The sequence below is a fragment of the Abramis brama genome (genome assembly GCF_963993115.1).
Source record: "Abramis brama genome assembly, chromosome: 3".
NCBI classification, from domain to species: domain Eukaryota; kingdom Metazoa; phylum Chordata; class Actinopteri; order Cypriniformes; family Leuciscidae; genus Abramis; species Abramis brama.
This window is the reverse complement of record NC_139965.1, coordinates 39,449,559-39,472,222: the sequence shown is the minus strand read 5'-3', so window position 1 is coordinate 39,472,222 and position 22,664 is coordinate 39,449,559. Positions and strand designations below refer to the sequence as shown.

Here is a 22,664-nt window from a genome sequence, read left to right as displayed (position 1 = left end):
TTCAGAAAAGGAAAATGCGGGACAATCGTGGTTATTTATAGGAAAATGAGGGACACTCAAAATATTTGTACTGTATCACACAGTGTACGTCATTTCAGTGTCTGCAGTTAAGTTTGTGTTTAAAAGGTTATCAGACATAAACACATTTGTATTGCTTAACCTATTTATGTATTTAATTCTAAAAATAATTTTAATGTCATACATGAAAAAAGTCACATTACAAACAAACCATAGTTCAAAATAACAGCATTTATCTAAAATAGAAAGCTTTTTTAACATTATAAACTAGGTTTACAGTTCAAAAGTTTGGGGTTAGTAAGATTATTTTTTGGGGAAAAAAATAAAGTAATTGCCTACTTTTATTCAGCAAGGATGCATTACATTAATCAAAAGTGACAGTTAAGATAATGTTACAAAAGCTTTCTATGTACTTTCTAAAAGCTTTAAAACATTAATAATAATCAGAAATGTTTTTTGAGCATATTATTCCCTCAGGTAGATTACATGTTTTCTTGCGTGGCTGGATGTTAGACTCATGAACAATAATCACGTTGTTTGCATTCGCCAAAATTGATTAGCCGAAATCAAAACGTGGACAGTGAAAGGAAATTACCGTTAGCGCGAGACGAGTCCGGCTTGAAGCGGAAGCGACCAGACGGCAGTGGATGTTCGCAAATCAAACAATGATTTGTCTCAAAACAGTGATTAAAAAAAGCTGTGATTGGATGATGACAGGTGTCGGTGATCATTCTCAAGTGTCGTGGTCAGCACTGCTGCTGTTGCTGTTGTATCAGTCAGTGGTTTATCAGCTTGTCAAAAAACGGGACACGGGAGGTCACGCACGGGACAAATAAATTAGGCCCAAAATGCGGGACGTCCCGCCTAATTCGGGACAGTTGGCAACCTTAGTGACAGTATCATCCTAAACCAGCAACCCTTCGCTCAACACCACCATCTACAGGCCGATGAGTGTACAGTCACTAAATGTGCACATAAATGAATTTATTTTATACCCCCCCATGGATGAAATTCTACGAAACTTAGCATACCCCCAGAGGATGTCAAGTTAATCATACACATGAAATATGGTGCAGTTCTGAACATCTCAACTGAAGATAGGGGCGATTAAAGCAGAATAATATTGCATTTTCATTTTTTATGGGAGGGGCGCAAATCACAAATGAGTGATTATGGGCTAGGTTGATGTGGGCCCTTAAGAGCAACATACCATAAAAATTTCTTCATCCTCGGTGCCACGGTTCAGGTAGTTATTTAGGAAAAACTGCATTTTTGGGGTTTGGGGGGGCCCAGCGCGGGGGGGGGAGTGGCCCCCGGGGACCAAACGAAATTTTTCCGTAAAAGTCTAGTGGGGCTACATGCCCACCAAATTTCATGTTCCCCGGTGTTTCGGTGTCCCTGGTATCGTTGACGAAAAATTCAGTAGATGACAAAAAAAAAAAAAAAAAAAAAAACTTTGACAATCCCTATATGACCGCTTTCGCTAGCTACGCTAGCGGCGGTCATAATAAATGTACATGACAACCATGATGCGTTTTGCTTCACTCAATGAGAAATATCTGTGCTAATGCCAGTATTGACACAGTCTCTTCTAATTTGTTCATTCCATATGTTACATGTAATAATAATAATAATAATAATAATAATAATACTACGCATAATTATCTTTAGCAAACTAACATGTTGCTGCAAGTTATTATTTAACATAGGAACTTAAATCTGTTAAGTTGGTTCAACAAAACATTATTTGTTCAAATGAACTTGTTTTAGTCTTGCTGTACGGATCTAATCTAATTGCGTGGAAAAGTTTTCCTTAATTAAGTTCATTGAACAAACTACTTTTTTGAGTGCAGAATCTGTTATAAGCTACCAACATCAGATCCTGCTTCATCTGGAGTCTTCAGCAGGGTATGCACTAATTGCACAAGTATAATCAAACTCCAAGAAAATCAAGGCTCTCAGCTCGCTCTTCCCCAGCATCGGCAGCTATACGTGCATCATATAGCTCATCTTTATAATTATTTCTGAGGCGTAATTTTTTATGCTTAATTATGAAAATTAGCTCCAAAATAAATGCAAATTATGCACGCATAGGCATCCCGACCTAACTGCCGTGGATTCTGCGCTCGAGCACGATGCCAAAGAGCATTCATTTACATGCAGCTCCCGTCCAGAGAAGGATTTAAATATGGATTTAACTTGGCAGTGGCTCTGCCTTGTGAGCAAATCTTTGTCTTTCCTGTTTTAGCGTCTGCCAACCATGAGAGATTCTTCTTTAACATTGTATTACTTCTGCATTTCTAGACTAATCAAGACTTTTTCTCTAATTTGCTTTCATGGAATTACTGGGGATTTTAAGAGTGTCTTTGTCCTGTGTGTCAGCTTTAATGAGGGGAAAAAAGCATGCATGACGAAAACCGTCAGTAATGCACGGCAGTGTTAATAACAAAAAGACTAGTTGAGTGAGCGGTTTTGCATTGGGGCAAAAAGGCATAGTGGCTATACAGTTGAGAAGGGAGTGCTGGTATTTACACGCAGGGATATAAAACCCATCGGAGGCTAAACGGCCAAAATATTTGAGAAGTTTTGCATTATAATCTTAAGCATGTATAATAAGCAAGAAGATGTATGTATAAGAGAATGCATAACTACACCTTTAAATATCATGAGTCAATAAAAAATAAGCGTTCATGATTTAAAAAATTGCAAAAGACAAGTTTTGTTAAAATATTTTTTTTTCTAAAATAATAACAACTTTTTTCATAATAATTACTTTTAATGATTTTTTTTTTCTTTCATTATGATATCAGGACAGTTGTATCACCCTGCAATATATTTGATTTTATATCCCCCAAATATTTTATTTTAAAATTATTTAAAAATGTATATTTTAAAAACATGCTCATAATGCAAGAGATATAGTTAAGTCATAGTATGTCTGTGAATTGCTTTTTCTGTGCATTTCTGAAATAAATAGATTCAGATTCCTGTCATTAACCCATGTGCTTAATTATTTTTGCACAGTTATTGGACGCCCATGTTAAGATGCCCGTATGTCCTTCATATCAACAGCATCTACATGAAATGTGCTTAACAAGGTGAACGAAATGCAAATCACGCGTGTAACAGTGAGCTGAACTGATCGCCAATCACATCAAATGCAGCACATACGAACACAACCTTCACTAAGAGGCAAATATTTCTCTTGGCACAGCCTGACTCTCTTCTGGATTTTAATTGTTGAACAGGTGTCCACACCGCTCCACAACAGATGCACAGTGAGGGGGGGGTAGAAACAAAGGCAATGTACCAATTGTTCAAGAAGCAAGTGGCTCACTTATGTGCTCTGGCAACGAGATGGCCGAAAAAAAAGAAATGCATTCATTACTTCAATTGACCGTCGCCTACCACTGCTGCGAAAACAAGCGCCCCAGACGTGACATCACAAAGCCAGAGGTCTGAGTCGTTCGGTGGAATTTGCTTCATGCCAGATTTCCAGGGAAACCAAACATTCCCCTCACAGGCCCAGACGGCCACTGCATCGGGGTTCAGCGGTGAAGCTGTGATCGTGGTGAGGAAGCGCACAGCGGATAAATGTTGTGAGCGCAGGCTGCTTGAGAGGAACATCTTCCCTCACTGGCCTCATCAGCAGGGGCAATGAAATCCCAGGACTGAGTCATGCTCTGGAGAGAGAGATGACCGCTCAGCTCTCATTAGTGTGACTGATACCATACAACAGAACGACACTCACTCACCTGAAATAAGATAAGACCAACCGATGGGTGCCACAAATATAGGAGGTGGCTAGAAAAATATTCAGAGGAAAAGAAAACAATTATAAAACCTCAAAGCTTGATAAATCTCCAAAACCTTGATATGCAAAATTGCATGGGTGTAGATTTGGCTATGAACGGACAGGACATATATCCACCATCTGATTTGTATTGTGGAAATTTAGCTAGATAAGAATTGGTTCAGAGGTCTGGTTACACCAGGGGTCTCTTCAGAAACTAATACAGTGCAGAATCAACTTTATGCTGCTTTAAATGTAAACATTTGGGAGTAAAACAAAAGGGAGAACAGGAAATTTACTTATAACTATAGTCAAGCTATAACCACCCTATTATACTGTACCTAATAAAGAGAGGAGACTTGGAAAAAACTGAGAAATTCATTAACTGTAATATTTTAACGTTTAATAAATTAACTGTAATTTATTAACACATCCACATTATGATTATTGCTGAGAAACTCACACAAACTGTGGGAAAATGACCTGGGTTCCTGTGGGACAGATTCACAAGAGTAAGAATTAAACTAGCTAACTGATGATAATAGAATACAGGGGGTTTCAATCTTTTAGATGCCACAAACCCTCAAAGACATCTTCATATTTTCATATATAAAGAACTGATTTACTGATTGATTGATTTTAATCCATTTGTGTATGTAAATAAATTTTATTTATTTTTGCAAATTTTTTTTAAATACATTTATCTGTGGACCCCTAACACTTTCAACAAACATTTTCAGATGTACAAAAAAATCCCGAAACTGCAAGCTAACAGGATAGCCGTAATTTGAAAAATTCATAATTCCAGTTCCTGATAGCATGTGAAGGAAGCATTAGATGCCACACAACAAATAAGTGTTTACTTGCCCTGCTACAGTAAAATATTATGAAAATATAATAAATAATGTATTTACTATTATTTTAAATTATTAATCTTTTTCATTTAACTTGGCATTTAATTTAATTTTCCTCAAATCATCCCACTGGATGGCACCCACAGGCCGTGTGTTTGACACCCCTGCATTACAGAAACAACTGGTGAAGAAAACTCGCAGAATCAGGTATTTCTGTGTCTATTCTAGGGCTGCCCTAATAGTCGACTTGTTAGTTGACAAAAAGAGGCTTGGTTGACTAAATTTGAATCAGTCAGCTAGTCTGAGAAGTCACGCAGTGACGGATCGCTAACACGGCTGATCCATGCGGTAATATGTCAGGCAGAGAATCCAAAGTGTGGGAACATTTCGAGAGGGTAAAGAATGACCAGAAAAAGGTGACGTGCGACCTCAAACATGACTTGTCATTTAAAACATGTTCAACTTAACTTCCACGTCGTCAGAGTGCATCCTCTCAAGGGCCAGTGTTACGGCTTCATTGTAAGCAAGACACTTCTCCCCAACAACATCGTGTTCCTTTCTCATAATATGAGAAGACAGAGATTGAAGGGAAAAAAATTGTGAAGGTGTGTCACGTATAGCCTAACTGTCCATATTAGGGATGTTAGTAATGCCCAAAAATGAATGCTTTTAGACTTGCTGACATATTAGAAGTGCTCTATATATATATATCTGAAACAAGCCCAAACACAACATAAGACAGTGCGTAAATAACGGAGTGACATGATATGCTGCTTGGCTAAACCTATAAGACTTCCGGGATCCGAACGCGTCATTGCGCAGTGTTTTCCAACGCGTCATGGTGCAGTGTTTTCCAACGCGTCATTGCGCAGTGTTTTCCAACGCGTCATGGTGCAGTGTTTTCCAACGCGTCATTGCGCAGTGTTTTCCAACGCGTCATTGCGCAGTGTTTTCCAACGCGTCATGGTGCAGTGTTTTCCAACGCGTCATGGTGCAGTGTTTTCCAACGTCATTTGGAAGATCAACTGATGGAAACTGGATCTCGGGTATGGTGGGTGAGGATAGTGGGTAGGGACAATCAGACACGGTTTTACAGCAGGAGAGTGCTTGGATTGGTTTGATCGCTTAGATTGACAGGTCTTGATTTACAATGTGCCAATTAATAGGAGCGCTTAGCTAAAACAGCGCTGGAAGATCATCACTCATCAACCAGGATCTTATTACTTGTTTATTCTATGTATTTTTATTGTGGCGTTTACACAAGTAAGCACTTGTTTGGAGGGTTTTTTAGACACTTGGTTAATTAAAGGTATAGTGGAGGATCTTTCCGAATTTTAGATAAGACCCGCCCTCTCCACTTTTTGAATAAGTTTGATTGATTTACCAGAATGATTGACAATTAGGAGGACCAATAGTATAGGTGATCCACCCGGAAGTAAAAAATCCTCCACTATACCTTTAAGTTTTGAAATAAATGGCTAGCCTATCTAATCCATTGCATGGCTTGAAGACATTAACACGTTTAGAATACATAACTATGGTGTGCTCCCTTCATTTTTCCTCGTGTGTCTGCTGCACATGAATGAAGTTTGTCTGGTTTCTTCTTCATCCAATATGGTGCTTGATGGGTAGGTTTAGGGAAAGAAACCTAACCCCAAACCCTTCCCTAAACCCACCCATAACTTATTAAACTTAACAAAAATTTTCTTTTAATTTTAAATCACCCAAAAGACATTTCGGAATGCTGTTGCTAGCTAGACAACCAATTAAAGTCAAGCTGCACGTAGATGCACGTAAATGAAAACTTTACATATAGAGAGTATGCCAAATAGATACGCAGTGCCAGGAGATCGGGATGTCTGATCTCAGAAGAGTTCAAGCAATGTTTGCTGGTGTCGCTGCGGCAAGCTTTATGTGTGTGCTGGAGTGCTTAATTTATATTTTAAATGCTCGTTATTATGGTTTAGTATTTCTCCCCCAATTAATCGACTAATGGCTTACTGTCGACTAGGGAAATCTTTAGTCGTGGGCAGCCTTAGTGCATGCCCATGTGCGTATATCATTTTAAAATGCCCCCACCAGTGTTAAAACCAAACCAACACTGTTGCATTTGGGGATATGCTGCTGTTTGACAACATAAGAGAAATGTTGGTTGCGTAAAAAGCAGTATGAAGCACAGTGGTAGTGACAAGGGAGTTTGTCATGGCTGGAAAAGCGTCTTCATTAGACCGGCCTCCTCGCTTCCAACTGCAGAGAGTCATATCACGCTGTCTGTCACACATGGAGGACACTGAAGAATCACACCAAAGTGTGTACACGTGTCACTAAATATCTCACACACACACTTCTGACACATTCAGTTTAATGATTAAGAGGAGATAGAGAGATCAACACGAGAATGAGTCACGCCAGCTTGAAATTAAAATTTAAAACATTGCGAAAGCGGGAGGGCTGTAAAGTGCCAGGGTTCGTTTTCCTACATGCAAACAAGGAGCTGTTTTGAGATTTTCAACAATCTGGTTATGTGCATCAAAGAGAGACGATTTGACTCTCAAAATAGCCCAACCCCTGAATGGAAGGGGAGTGTCAGTGAGGTAGATGCCCTGCCCCTGCCTATATATTATCTACATCTCATATAATATGTCCACTTTATACTACAGGGCCGTTGAATCTGATTGGTTGACAAACGTTCTAAGGTGTGCATTATTTTCAGGGAAATGCACGGCTAAAGTAGTTCCAGGCAGGTCTTCTTGACCGCATTACAGTTCCATATCACTTCGCATAGTCAACTGTAATAACGGAAAATAGGATACAATTCATAACAAGAAAAAACATTTAGCCCCCTGCGCTTGATCTGCAATTTTCAATGTCTAGCTTCACAATCAATGGAAACATGCAATTTAATTTTAACAGATAAAGTATATAGTCCTATATAATCAATAGAAAATTAAACTGAATATAGGCTAAATAAATGGATAGTCCTTGCAGCACAGATTTTTATTGCAGATAATTTAACAAATAAATAATTATCGCGTCGTGACCGCATTACCACCTCGGGTGTGCATTATTTTTCTAATAATTCAACGGCCTGTCGTCAATTATTCCTTACTTAGAATAGTGCTAATTTTAACCCACAAGTGAAGTGTGTATGTGTTTTAAAGTTTTTATTATTATGATTATAAAAATAAAATAAAAATGATTACACTAATGTTCAAAAGTTTGGGGTCAGTAAGATTTTTTTTATTCAGAAAGGACACATTAAATAAATCAAACATAACAAAGCCCAAAGGATTTTACATTGTTACAAAAAAATTATACAATAAATGCTGTTCTTTTGAACTTTATATTAATCCAAGGATCCTGCTAAAAAAGTATAACGGTATTTACAGGAATAAATTACATTTTTAAAATATATTAAAAAATATATATTTTTTAATTTGTAATAATACTTCTGTTTAATAAATCACAGTTCAGTTCAGATGTTGAATCAGTAACTGCTCTGAGTTTTTTTTGAGTGAGGGATTTGTTAGACTTTCTCAAATTTGGGAGTCTTTCCGATTCATTAAAAAGAACCAGGATGAGTAAATTAAGACAGAATTTTGCGGTGAACTATCCCCTTAGTAAAAGACTAAACCTGATGTCTTACAATTTACTGTTTTGTCCTTTGAACACTAATACACTTTAAAATCTAGGCTGGATGAAAGCAGCAAGGGGACTCGTATGAAGCAAATTACACCCCAGTTACTCATTTGCTCCAAAATGCCAATTACCGATTTGGTCTGACTCATTTGTGGCCTACATTAGTTTGCATATTCCTAGTCACATACACAGAGTGCCGACAACCAGCACTTATTCTGGCATGCCCTTCAGCTCAGATAGCACATGTTATATGAGATCTAGCCAGACAGAGAAAGGCTACGGAAAATCATCACCAGCCAGATATTTAAAGGAGCGCTTGATCCCTTTTTGTCTAAAGAATCCCAGATATTAAAAGAGCCTGTGAGCACTCCTATAGGTGTGAATGAACGAATATATACAGTATATAAGTCCTACTGTTCTGTGTAAGCCACTCTATCTGTCGATGCTTGGCTACCTCATTTACCCAGCATGCCCGCTGAGCACACTTCACTCCACCCCTCAAATTCCTATCAATAAAGAGTGCTACAGCTCATAATGCAGTGCCTTTGAAAAAAGGCAGGGGTTTAAATGTTCCTTTACCTATCTCTCCCTTCCCCCTCCGTTCCATCCAGCAGAGGGGCCGTTAAGGGGTCCGGGCAGCACGGTTGTGCTGGATTTGTCTGGCCATGCCCAGTTCAGATGCATTAATCTAAACTCTCATTCTCTGCAATTTCCACACTTCCTTCCTGCGCTGCGCTGCGCCCCGCACCATATGTTCCCAATCGCAAACGGAGGAAAGGTGCTTCTTCCTCCAACCTTGAGCCTCCTCCGAGGAACTAAGGCACACAAGCCAAATAGATGAGAAATTTATCTTCCTCATAAAAAAGGGCCAGACTGCTGTGGGGCTTGCGGAGTAAATCCAAGAGATTTCCCTTCCTCTAACACATAATTAAATTGAGTTGTGTCAGAGCACACATTAAACGGCATATCTCTCCCACTTCCCCCTCCTTGCGTTTCATAGGACAATGTGTGGCATTAACTTAACTGAACTGTCTTCTCAAAGGAGTCTGATAACAAATCAAAACCATGATGCTTCACCTCAGGGCTAGGCGGTAAGACGTTATAGAAATCTGTCGATCAGTTGAGAATTTTGCATTTGTGGTCAACAGATTTGTTTTTTGTTTTTTATGGCCAATGCTACAATACCGAATACTAGAGAACTTGGTAGCCAATGGCCAATGCGTATAATAATAAAATTTAATGGTGGCAAATAATTGCTTAAATTAAGTATACTTGGATTTTACACAACATTTACACATTTGACTAAAATATTTGACAACAGAACCCTAATTGAACCCCAGGAGAACTGAATTGGAGTCAACATATATGTGTATCAGTTATTTTAAGGTTTTGGTTTTGTTTCAAGTGTTATTTAATCCGGTTGTGTAACATACAAAACATGTTTGATAACATACAAAACATTTGTAACTCTTTCCCCGCCACTGACGGAATTTTCAGGATTTTCATGTTTTCACTGTTATACGGTAGGGGGCGCTATACACATTTTCTGAAAGACAACAGAATCTCCTGAGCAAAACACAGGCTGGAAGAAGCAGAAACAAGTGATAGCATATGTAAGTAGATGTATATGTAAAATAACGCGATCATCAACATTAAACATCATATAAATCAAAACTGCCAAATGTTACCGAATGAAACGTCGACCCATGACGAGGTATAGGACTGTCGATGGACTCGATCTACTTCATCTATGTTTTGATCATCATTCTGAATCTGATCCGGAAGGCGGGAAAAGAGTGATGTCTGATATCTGAAGAGTGACTGGCGGGGAAAGAGCTAAAATGAAAAGTCCAGCAAAGCAACTACACTACCGTTCAAAAGACGAGGGTCGGTGACATTATTAATATTTTTAAAAGATGTGTTTTATGCTCACAAAGGCTGTATTAATTTGACTAAAAATCAACTAAAAACATTACTACAATTTAAAATAAATGTTTTTCTACAGTCTGTAATATATTTTAAAATGTAATTTATTCCTGTGATGGCAAAGCTGAATTTTCAGCATCATTACTCCAGTCTTCAGTGTCACATGATCCTTCAGAAATCATTTTGATATGCTGATTTGCTGCTCAAGAAACCTTAAACTTTAATCTGTGTTGAAAACAGTTTTGCTGATTTATAATATTTTTCTGGAAAGCATGATACAATTTTTCAGGATTCTTTGATGAATTGAAAGTTTAAAAGAGCAGTATTTATTTGAAATAGTTATTTTTTTTTAATGATTTATAAAAAAAAATACTCATTCCATGATATGCCTACCCCAAGCACATAAAAAGGGAACGAGAAAGACAGAGGGCCGTATGTAAAGCGCTATTTTATCAGACGAGATGTGCCTATGATTACTGCTGATTCTCAAGCATGCGTCCAACACGCTGTGCACAAAAGGATTACGCTGTCACACCCCCGGGTGCTTGCAATCAAGGCGGTGTTTATTGCATCAGGAAGATTTATTTTTATTGAGCTGCTCATTAGCAGGGTTTAATCAGAGCCCTATCTTATGACTGTTCTAACACTGATATCGCATCGCTCATCAGCCGGGCCCGAGAAAAAGCAAACAAACTCGATCTTTCCCGCTCGGCAACTTTCAGCCTCTTCTCTATCAAATACAAGGACGACACCATGAATATGAATGAATCATATGCAACGGCATGTGAATATTACAGGCAAACACACTCTACAGATGCAGCAGATGCAGGCATGTGCTTCGACGCCACAAGGCCATTACTGAGGGAATATAAACATAGGCTTATTGGAAAACGTGCCTCTACCTACATTTTTGCAAAACTCAGAAAACGTATACATAAAATTCACTGCAGTTTCCAGCTGAAAAGACCGTTGGTGACAGTAAAACGTCTAAAACTTTTAATTCCTTTTCAAATAAATCACGATTACGGGGCCAGATTATCAATTAATAAAGACTTATTTTCTTGCACAATACTATGTTAGTATCAAAACACTTTTACCATAGTGCATGATTTGTAATTCATTTTGATGTTTGCATGACTTAACCAGTATGGCTACTCAGATGTAGTAGCCTAAACTTGCTTAGTAGCTCACCAGGTACAGCATTGCACGTGTGATGAAGAGCACTCGGGTACTAGTTTCGTTTCCGAAGGGTCGCTATACGTACAACAGTCAACACAATAAAACGTTGCCAAATTCACGTTCATCTGCTTCAGACGGACATGTCACGAAACGTGCACAAATTTCCCCACAGGCACATTGACACATTTCCCAATGAGCTTGGAGTTGGGGAATATGCTTCGTAATGGCAATAATTAAAGTGAATCAGTAAAATCCTCATTCTCGCACCATGGATCAGGATAAGCCGTCACAGAAGGGCACTCAGACGTCATTCTCCCCCGGGGTCCGCTGGAGGAGCACAGGGTTCTGCTAGGGCTGGCAGGACAGGGGAGCTCACGCACAGCAGCCAAGCCTAACAGACAGCACGGCCAAACCAGAAGAGCGGCCTCATACCTCTTCTGTCTCCCACAAGAAAACCACCATCCCTGGTCATCCTTCTTAATGGCAGGACAGAGTCAAGGGTGTTCCGACATAAAGAAAAACACTTATCCTCCCATGAAGAGGAGTAAAAGGAAACGACAGCGCGATATTAATGATGTAATAAACTGATTGATAGCCAATAGGAGCTTATGACCGCTGCCCTCAGAGATCCCATCTGTCACTGGGAGAACCGAGCCAAAATGACACGGGCTACATAACACATGCTAGCTTTCTATCGATTAACTCTCTCTGGCCCTGGGCGGGGGGAAAACACACTGACACTTAATCGCAAGGTAAAGAGAAGCGTCTCAACACTGCCAAGAGCGACTCGGCCTACCATCACAATCTTTCCCCGACAACCACGAGCACATGGAGCATTTATCATCATTATGACTGGAAGCCGTGGCTTTTAAAGCCGAATCAAGTGTCGGTTTCGAAGTACAGCCCGAAATAAGGCTAAAGCAGAAATCCACAAACAGACTAACATTATTATAGTGCATTTGATTTGACACTAGGACTTGTAAATGTGACAATTTTCATACATTAAAGGAGAACAATGTCATCACAGTAATTACCATGGTAGCAAACAAGCACAAGGCTCCACAATGCAAATCGGAGAGCTTTGCAGAAGCTTTAGCCGGAGTACATCATCTTTAATTTATTACTCCAAATCCTTCAAAAGACAAATTAAAAACGAGGAACAAATCAGTGGTACACACTAATCCTCAAGTCTTTTTCAAGAGAAGAGATTGAACTTCAATTTGATTGGTATTTTGCACAGTAGGATAGAGAGGAGGAAAAAATCATTTCAGACTCCAGTCCTAAAAATACCAGGCCACGTTAAGTGCAAATGTGCTCGCGACTCAATCTATACATAGAGGGAGGCTGAGCTAGCTACTACAGAGGATTAGGACCCACACTACAATGTTCTTCCCATCAGCGTTTTGTGTATCTAAAATGGAAATCCTGATAGAAGCATCAGGGCACGGGTCACGTACAGCCCAGTACTCGTTCGCTGACTCTGCCCGTCACACGCAGCGAGTTTGGAGTGTATATTGGTGACCCCATCAACAGCGCTATATTCTTTACATGACGAACTAGCTGTTTATTGGCCGAGTGCGAGTCAGCGTGAAGGAGCATCTTATTTTGGCCCACTTCACCACCTGCGCAGCAGGGCTGGACCCGGCCGAACCGCTCGAACCTGGCTCTTATCGCTCAAAGTGGTGAAAGTTTTTCAGTGAACATGCGAGGGATGGAGAAGTGATGTTTAATGAACAGAGGAGATAGATAGATAGCAGCCTTGAACACAACAGAAGCCTTTGGCACTCTGAACGACAGGGATACAGAAGGCGTACCTGACATGTTTGAGAGATTGATCAAATCTATTTATACAGAAGTATCTGAGTAATGGTGCGGACAGTCATGAATATCGTTTTTTGAAAGGGATAGTTCACACAAAAACAAAAATTATTTACTCACCCTCATGCCGTTGCAAACCTGTATGACTGTCTGTCTTCTGCAGAACAGAAAAGATCATTTGAAGAATGTTGGCAACCAAACAGTTTAGGTGACCACTGACGACCATTTGTATGAAGAAAAAAAAAACATTTCTCAAAATATTTTGTGTTCATACAGGTTTGGAAGGACATTTCCATTATAAGGACCATTTCTATATATATATATATAAAACAAAAACATTTAATGAAAAAAAAAAGTATTTTTTAAAAATAAAAATAATAATAGAATAGATTACTATAAAGTAATTTTGCATTAACTGCATGAGCATCACAGCTCAACATCTAACTGCTTTGCCACCAGTCTGAAATTACAAAAAAGATCTGATACTCAATTTTAATAAGGTTTTTTTTATATTCAAAGAGGACACATAACTTCAATCCCTGTGGATCATGCTGAGTGGACCAAATGGGCCAGTTCTTACGGTCCGCGCTGTGCCATCTCCTCGGAGAGCTCAGAAAACCACAGGGACACTGAGAGATCAAAAAGGTCATTATGCACCCACTCATGCCAAATATCTGCTCTCTTATTCCCAGTTGAAGTCTGCTCACTCTCAGAAACAGTCCTGCTGGTGCGCACCGGGGCCAGGCGGAGTGTGAACGGCCGCAGGCTGTTGGGGCATCACAGCAAGATGACCCTCAGAACAGGTTTGTGGGGTTAAAAGAACAAAAACTTGGCAATTTAGAGCATACACTAAAAATTCAGTGGCTTTTTAAATACTATACTACCTTAAAATCTCTGAATTTGACTTGGAATGAATATGCTTGAATTGGTCAGAGCAAAATAAATGGCAAAAAATTCAACAGTTAATCACTTCTTCTTTTTTTTTAACGTTTATTTCTTAGATGATTTGAGTTACCTTAACTTGTTGGTAGGGCTGGGCGGTATGACGATATATATCGTTACCAAGGGATGAAATGTCTATCGTTAGAGATTTTGCTATAGCGTGTATGTAAATATATATTCGATTAAGTTTGGTAAAGTAAACTTAAAGTAACAGCAGCCTAATATATCTACCTCCTGCTCTGTATCATTAATGTGAACCAAAAAAAATAAATAATAACTTACTACTCTTGACTGAATACATTTTTATTAGCTTTAATAAGAATTAATTTCTATTTAATTCATACAGTGAAGAATATGCAATATTTTATTTTTTACATTTGATTATTACATTTCTGTACTAATTCTAACTACATGTTAAATAAACCTATTGCACATGAAACAAATTTTTTTGTTACACTGTATTTGTCTTTTGTTTGTAATTTGCTTTTTAATAACAGGAATTAGATAAAATAACTATTGTGATGTATATCATTGCTGTGAAATAAGAATTTGGTCCCATCGCCCATATTGTTGGATATTTGTCATGGTACTAAATGTAGTTTTTCAGATCTACTTATTCAGATCTAATGTTTTATTTACATTTACTTATTTCATAAGGTATATTTCAATGAATTCACAACTTTTAAATATTTTAAAAGTGTAAAAATTGAGCACATCATAATTTAAGTTCTTAGACTGTACTTGACATACATAATTGAATGAGTGACAAACAATGAAAAGAAAAAAGATAATGAGATTATCAATGATTCATATCATGGACAAGCATCATGATTCTGAAATAACTGCTGTTTTGATTAGTACTGATGGGCATGTTGGGAGACATTATGGATGCACCTGCAAAATGTTTCTGGTGCCTCCGTGAGTCCTGGGCGAATACTTTAAAATTGAATTCTGAGGTACGGTTTAAGCTCGCAGCACCCTAATCTTGTTTCCACATACAGTAGGACTTGGGTCAGATATGTAATGAAATTGGAATGTGATGGAAAGTTGATCTCTCATAAAGAAAGGATGATGTGGCTCCGCCCACAGCCCTTCAGCTCCGACAGGGATTAATAACTCCAGGGATTTCCCCCTCCAACTCTCAATATCAAAACCCCCGTTCACAGTTACTCATCTCTGCCCAAATAAAACAGCGGTACAGAATTTCACAACCTGGCCTCTTGCTGACTATAACAGTTGTTGAAGTGCAAGCCTTTTAATTTGCTATTGCCATAAATAGGCTATTATGAGTTTTCCGCATCTGTCGAAGATGATGAAAGAAGACAGGAAGGGTACGGTTAAAGATGTCTTCCGCTAAGACTCTCAGCATCAGCTCAACTGCTGCTAGAACACTGACATTAGTGCGAGTACGGCCTGAGGCTAAATCACTGGTGGATGCAGCCGCGACTGTCAACATGCATTTACTAACACACAAAAAGGAAAAACACAAATAATGAAAAAATCTTTGTCTACATAATCGTAATTAAAAATGCAATAACTTGCTCTTCCTCGGAAATGACTTTCCTTTTCCACTTTGAGGACAATAGCCAAACATGTTTCAACGGCTCCCCTCCAACCACCCGTCTGCTGCTAGCTGTGACCATCAAAACATTGCCTGAATTATTACAAAAAATTTGAGGCAACAGGAAACAAACTTAAATATTTTAAATATTTAATGTACTATACTAGTGTTGTCAAAAAAAACGGTACTTCACCAAGTTGGTACTAAAATTTTAAAAAATTAACTATACCAGCATTTTATCGGTACCAGTATACAGCAAAACAATCCAGTACCCACTATTGCTGCTAAAAAACGCCCATTCACGCCCTGTGAAAAGCATTAACGCATTAACATTTTTATTTACAACTTGATGAGCAGATGAATGCAATCAAAGTGCTAAAGTTATTCAGAACTTGCTCAATACCACTCAAAATGCCAGAGATTTTGTTCAGCGTGAGCTTATCGACTGAGTGCTTGTGAATCTTTTCATTAGAACCGGCAACAAAGTATAAACACAATGTAAATAAGAGATTGAATGTGCAATGTAGAAAGATTCACTGATTTTAATGGGAGTTTTCACAAGAGTGCAGAACTCGATTATTGAGCTCACGCTGAACTGAGGTGATTTACAGCTTCAGTGATTATGAAGGAAGTGCTATTGACTAGCTTTCAGTATGCAGCTCATTCACAATTTGAATAAAAGTTTTATTTTTCATGCTGCTAAGTACACACAATACAAAGTTTCGGGAGTATCAACAGTATTTAAATGCAGGTTTTAATCCAAAACCACAAGTCTCTAGTGAAAAAAACCTATACCAAAATGTATTTAAAATACATTTACTTCATACTAAGTATAGTACCAATCTATTAACATAATTACCTACATATCGCATGAGACTTTCTGATATAAATATTATAATTAAACTTTATTTGGAGTACTTCTTTTCTGCACAATGCACATTTCTTAATATTAAGCCTAAAATGTGTTTAATATCACTATTAGTACGGATAGTACGATCGCTGTATAATATCTGTCTTTAAATGCAAGATATTTAAAGTGTACCTAAAGTATACTTGCAATAGTTACACTTTAGCACAATCAAATTAAATAAACATTTAGATGGACCTCAGCACTATTTCTGGATAACTAAAGTGCATTATATACAAAATTGGTTGTATCAATTTAGCACTTTAAGTATACCAATTTAGTATACCAAAAGTAAAATGATACACATTTAATAGTGTAAATGCAGATTATTAGACCTGCCACTTGTTCTTAATTGTATTACTACCTTTTCACTTGACCTTTTTACAGCAACATTTACTTAATTAAAAAATGTTGAAGGCTGCATGCTGTTTTAATGTATACTTGTAATTACTTCTAGCAATTCGTTGGCCCCGAACTCCCCAAAATAAATGGAAAAACTGCAAAAATATGCAAACAGAATTGGCGAATCAAATGGCCTGAGTGACTTTAGCTGGTTTTCCAGGCATCAAAGGTTAGTCGAAAACCACAGAGAATCTTTAACAGAACTTACTATTGCTTCTGGATAAACATGAAAGCATGAAGGGACTTACAAATGTTAATAAAAAATCTTATTTTTTACTCGTAACAAAGCAGAAAAGAAACCCGATTTCTTGGAAACCCGAGATCCTGTGTATTGTTTTCCCGTTGTCATTATTTTGTTTCACTTACAATGACACACCTGAGACATCCAGCAAACTGCTCCAGAACAGATGTGAAAGTTTACAGCATCTCTTCCTTGTTTCAAACACAGCTGTCCTCCACAAGACACTTATTTATTTATCACAGCCAGAATAAACTAAGCTTTTTCAAATATATTGAAAGAATAACCATAATCTAAATATGCCCTAGTTTAATTTCCATTCTTTGAACTCACATCAAAGTTGTTGTTTTCCCCCCCTCTAAAATCCAAATCAATCACCAAAAACACCAACAAATCCGCTGTTGGGGGGAGATTTGCTGAAACGCTGGAAAAGATGCGCATGCCGTGCCAAGTAACCTGCCTTCAAAAGGGCCTTGATCGCTATGGCAACAGCATGATCTTCCATAACCAAGCCATGAGGTGACCTGAGGTACATAAAAGAGATGTCCAAAAACCCTCCCAGAATTCTCCCTGCCAGAGGAAGCTGACGGCATCACATGCGCAACGTGGCCCAATGGTTCACAGAGCAAGCAGCAGGTTAGCTAAAAATAAACAGCCTCCTGTCAGAGAGAAGGTGTCCTTTACTTAAACACACTATGGTTTTTTTAAAGAGCACGACAAAAAGTTGTTTTTGCATAATAATAACATATTTTCCCACAGTTGATATAATGTCAGATTTCCTACACGTCAGAAAAATGTTGAAAGAGTTTCCGTTAAATCCAGCAAGCTTGGTGTTAAGACTAAAAGTTTCTGAAAGTGCAAGGGTGGATTAAAATGAATAAGAAAAAAAAAGAGATATGAATATAGAAACATCAAAAACAGAAGCTAGCTGAGGGAGTCTCAGGAGACAATGCCTTCCGGAGTTCAGAAACATAACAGGTTTGTTTCTTAACCAGAAACTACTGAAAGCCCGTTTGGTGGTTATAGATGTGAAACGTATTTGTAATAATAATCCATTTTGAAACAAACGCATGCTTAAATGGGAGAGACTCCCGTCATTGTTTTAAACAAAACTCACAAATCCGCGGAGAAGCCTTTGATGATAAGCTGTGCTCAAGTGAGGTTTTGTCACCTTTAATATCTTCATTATACAGCAGGGCAGTTTTATTTTTCTTGCCTGAAATTATCTTAATATTTGAGGCTCTTTCGGAGTTCAGAGACTTTTTACGGAGAGGATATAAAACTGTGAATGCTAATCATACAGATTCTTCCCCTCTCATTAATTATTAATCAGCAGATAAAGCCTTTTACTAATCCACAGACAATAAGGGGAGTGATGTCTGAGGTCTGCTCTCGGCTCACTCTCTGAGGATGACTTCAGGTGCAAGTTCAAAAGCTCAAAGCCAAGCCAAACTCCAGACAGCAGCGGGAAGAAAAAACTATCTGGGAATCGAAAATATAAATAAATAAATGCATCCAGAATTTTTCTCTCATTTTTAATTAACAACTTATTTTAAAGGGATACTCCACTTTAAAATGAAAATTCTGTCATCATATACTCACCCTCATGTTGTTTTATGTTCAATCCTTTATGAATTTCTTTCTTCTGCTGAACAGAAAGGAAGATATTTAGAAGAATGTCAGTAACCAGACAGTTTCTGGTCTCACTGACTTCCATAGTATATTTTTTCCTACTATGGAAGTCAATGGGACCCAGAAACTGCCTGGTTACTGACATTCTTCTAAATATCTTCCTTTCTGTTCAGCAGAAGAAAGAAATTCATAAAGGATTGAAACAACATGAGGGTGAGTATATGATGACAGAATTTTCATTTTAAAGTGGAGTATCCCTTTAAAGAAGTAGAGAATTCTGATTATAATAATGTGAAATATCATTGCAATTTAAAAATTGTAATATATTTTAAAATGTAATTTATTCCTGTGATGGCAAAGCTGAATTTTCAGCATTAATCCAGTCTTCGGTGTCGCATGATCCTTCAGAAATTATTCTAATATGCAGATTTGCTGCTCATTTCTTATGACCAACGATGTTGAAAACAAATGTGCAGTTGTTTGTCTTTTTTTCTTTTTCTTTTTTTGTAAACCATAATTTTTTTCCAGCTTTTTCAGGATTCTTTGATGAATAGAAAGTTCAAAAGAACAGCATTTATTTGAAGTACAAATATTTTGTAACATTATAAACGTCTTAACTGTCAATTTTAACCAATTTAATGTGTCCTCGCTGAATAAAAGTATTCTATTTTTTTTATTGTACTGACCCCAAACTTTTGAATGGTAGTATATAAATTTGCAACCATTTAATACAATTTATGAACTGATTTGACCTGCAATTAGTTGATGTTTTGCCTCCCACATGAAGAGGCGCTGGGTGAGGTCTAACAGAGGAAGAGTTGTGTTTGCAGAAATATCCTCTGATGGCACTATTCCACTATTGTTTTAAATGCTTCTTGGTGGGTCTGTTTCAACAGCTATTTTTCTGGAAAAAGCAAAGGACATTTATCTTTGCACAATGCAGCATGCCTGTATTACACAGCGGCTACGACATGAGAAATAACAGTGTTGGAGACAACAAAAGAGAATTTTGTTATCAGACAGGTGATACATGCCTCTCCGAGCTGTGGATGAAACAGAGGGCATATCACAGCATTCCCACACAAGGGCTGCTCTTTACAAAGGTCTCACAGATTAGCGAGAAACATGACCAAACCCTTACTGCACATTTACACTATGAAAATCTCTTATGCCAATTACTAATATGGACATTTCAAAGGAATAGTCAATACGGGTTCAACACAAGTTGAGCTTAATTGACATAATTTATGTTATAATGCTGATTTCCATACAAATTATTAAACATTTTATTTTGCTTTTTTAAGAGGTTACAGCAAGGCAGTTACAATGAAAACTGGATATAACTTTACACAGTAAGAGTTTTTCCATTCCAATGCGCTACTTTTCCATTGATTTTCTACGTGAACGCGCGCTAGACGGACATGTATAACCGTTAGCTCGCGTCTTGCATCTTTTGCAGCGTCTCGCGCATGACACGCCGTTCAAGATCAAATTAGTTTAACTTTTCAACTTTTAAAAAACGCATCATTTGCGCTATTTCCCCGTTCCACTGCGTTCATATTTAAAGTAAAAATGCGTTCTGTGTGAACGGCCCTTAGTAAGTGATTTTTTCACACTAAAATCACGTTATAGTGTTCATGTTTTGTTGCTATAACTATAGAAACAGTAAGTATTTTTACGCTTACAAATTGGCCCAATTCCCTTCCATTGTAAGTGCCTGCCGGTAAGTTAAAATAATGTTTGTGTTAATCAACATTGTGCCACAAATGCTGTTCTGAACTGGGAATATTCTTTTAAATTCTTTATTCTAACGAACTCTACTCTTAATAGCCTGCTTATCCACCTTATTTTTCAATGTGGAAGTGAGCTGTTTTCTGTGAATGTGCGTGACTTGATTCATTAGCCACTATAGAGAAATAGCAAGAAAAGTAACAAAACAGTAAAAATGCTTGTGCTACAAACCAGTGTGTTTATAATCAAGACAATACATTAAAATAATATGTTAAGAAATAGCAGTTTGCAATATTAAGCAGCATAAGAAGCTGTTTTTTACAGCTAAAAATAACTGGAAGCGGATGACACTGGAAGCCAGAAACATTCAATTAACAAATGCTTTTACGTGAAAAATGAGGTGTATATTTCACATGATATAGTTCACCTGATAATCAGGAATGCCAAGTTATATTGAATTATCTAGCATATAGATGGATACAGCAAAATGGCTTCTCTCTACTATCTTGATGCTTCGCAAACACAGATCTCTGACAGTGCTTGAAATAACGCCCCACAGCGTCTCCAACCCGACTCTGAAACACTGCTGTTTTGAGTAAGTTGTGGCAGGAGCAACAAACAAGCAAGAGATGTTTTTATCCCTTAAAAAACATCACAGCACATCAGAGCCAAAGACTGATTACAAGATCACATGTACGTAAACTTTTCATTTATTAAAAGGTTTACAAAAGCATCTTGCAGTCTCGGCTGTGCTGCTATTCAGTAATCCACTAAAAGTGTGTCCTCGATAGCAGATGAGTGTAACAAGGGCTCTGCTTTGTTGCTTTACATAAAACAGGCATTGAGATTGAATAATGCTTGATTGTTTCCTCCTTCTACGGCACATTAGACAATAGATGATCTTTACAGCAACGTTTAGTCACCTATGACAGGATATATATATATATATATATAAAAACAGACTATCACATACATGCATCTGAACCTATAGAAAAGCTAGTGATCTGTCTGCTTAACTGTGTATACACACACACACACACACATACACATACATATATATATATATATATATATATATATATATATATATATATATGTATATATGTATATATATATATATATATATATATATATGTATGTATGTATGTATGTATGTATGTAATGTGTGTAGGAGGCTGAAGAAGATATCATAGATATAGAAGAAACTAAATAAAAAAGAATAAAATAAAAAAAAACATTTTGGTCAGCTTCAATTTTAGACAGAACTGCGTTTCACCTTTCATTCACAAGACGGTCAGAATTCAATGTGGAGTCCAAGGAGACAAAAACAAAAATCTATGCAATTTAAAAAAAGCAAAAACTGAACTACCAGCCATGACAAGTTAACAACAGTGGTGCCTTTCATTTCAGTGTAATTATAACAGTGGATGTATCTGATTTCAAAGACCATTACTGAACCCTTCTCTTACCTGCTTCTTATTAATCAAGACAAATCAAAATCAAAAACACCTTGGGATGAAATTCATCCCTATAATCAACAGCAACAAGACTTTACTGAGATTCAAGAGGAGGTGACTGGACAGTGTGAGAGGAAGACAATCTTTCATTAAAGGTTTTCCACGGGAAGTCCTACCTGATGTGCTGAACTGGCTGCTCCCAAGAGTGGTCGGCCTGTTTTTCCCACTGTTTACAGGTGGAGAAAACATCTATGGGAAGACACATAAAAATGAAGTGGTACTAAAATTGCACAGAGTGTTTCATGTTTTAATGAATAAAGAATTTTATAGAATATTAAATATTAATATTTTATTGATCCCAAAGTAGCAATGTAATTCATGTGCAAATAACCAGGAGAGTGTATATATATATGTGTGTGTGTGTGTGTGTGTGTGTGTATGTATGTATATATATATATATATATGTGTGTGTGTGTGTGTGTGTGTGTGTGTGTGTATGCATGCATGCATGTATATATATATATATATATATATGTGTATAGTGGTCGACCGATATATCCCAAAGCC

General features: G+C 37.5%; 1 protein-coding gene across 4 annotated transcripts in view; it reads right to left on the bottom strand.

Moving 5' to 3' along the window:
- tcf12 (transcription factor 12) overlaps window positions 1–22,664 on the bottom strand; it is a 116,301-nt gene that overhangs the window by 91,685 nt on the left and 1,952 nt on the right. For all 4 annotated transcript variants that reach the window (XM_084108264.1, XM_084108265.1, XM_084108267.1 and 1 more), the window contains exon 3: window positions 22,274–22,346. In XM_084108264.1, the coding sequence (XP_083964390.1) occupies window positions 22,274–22,346 (73 nt within the window). The remainder of the gene's footprint in view (window positions 1–22,273; window positions 22,347–22,664) is intronic.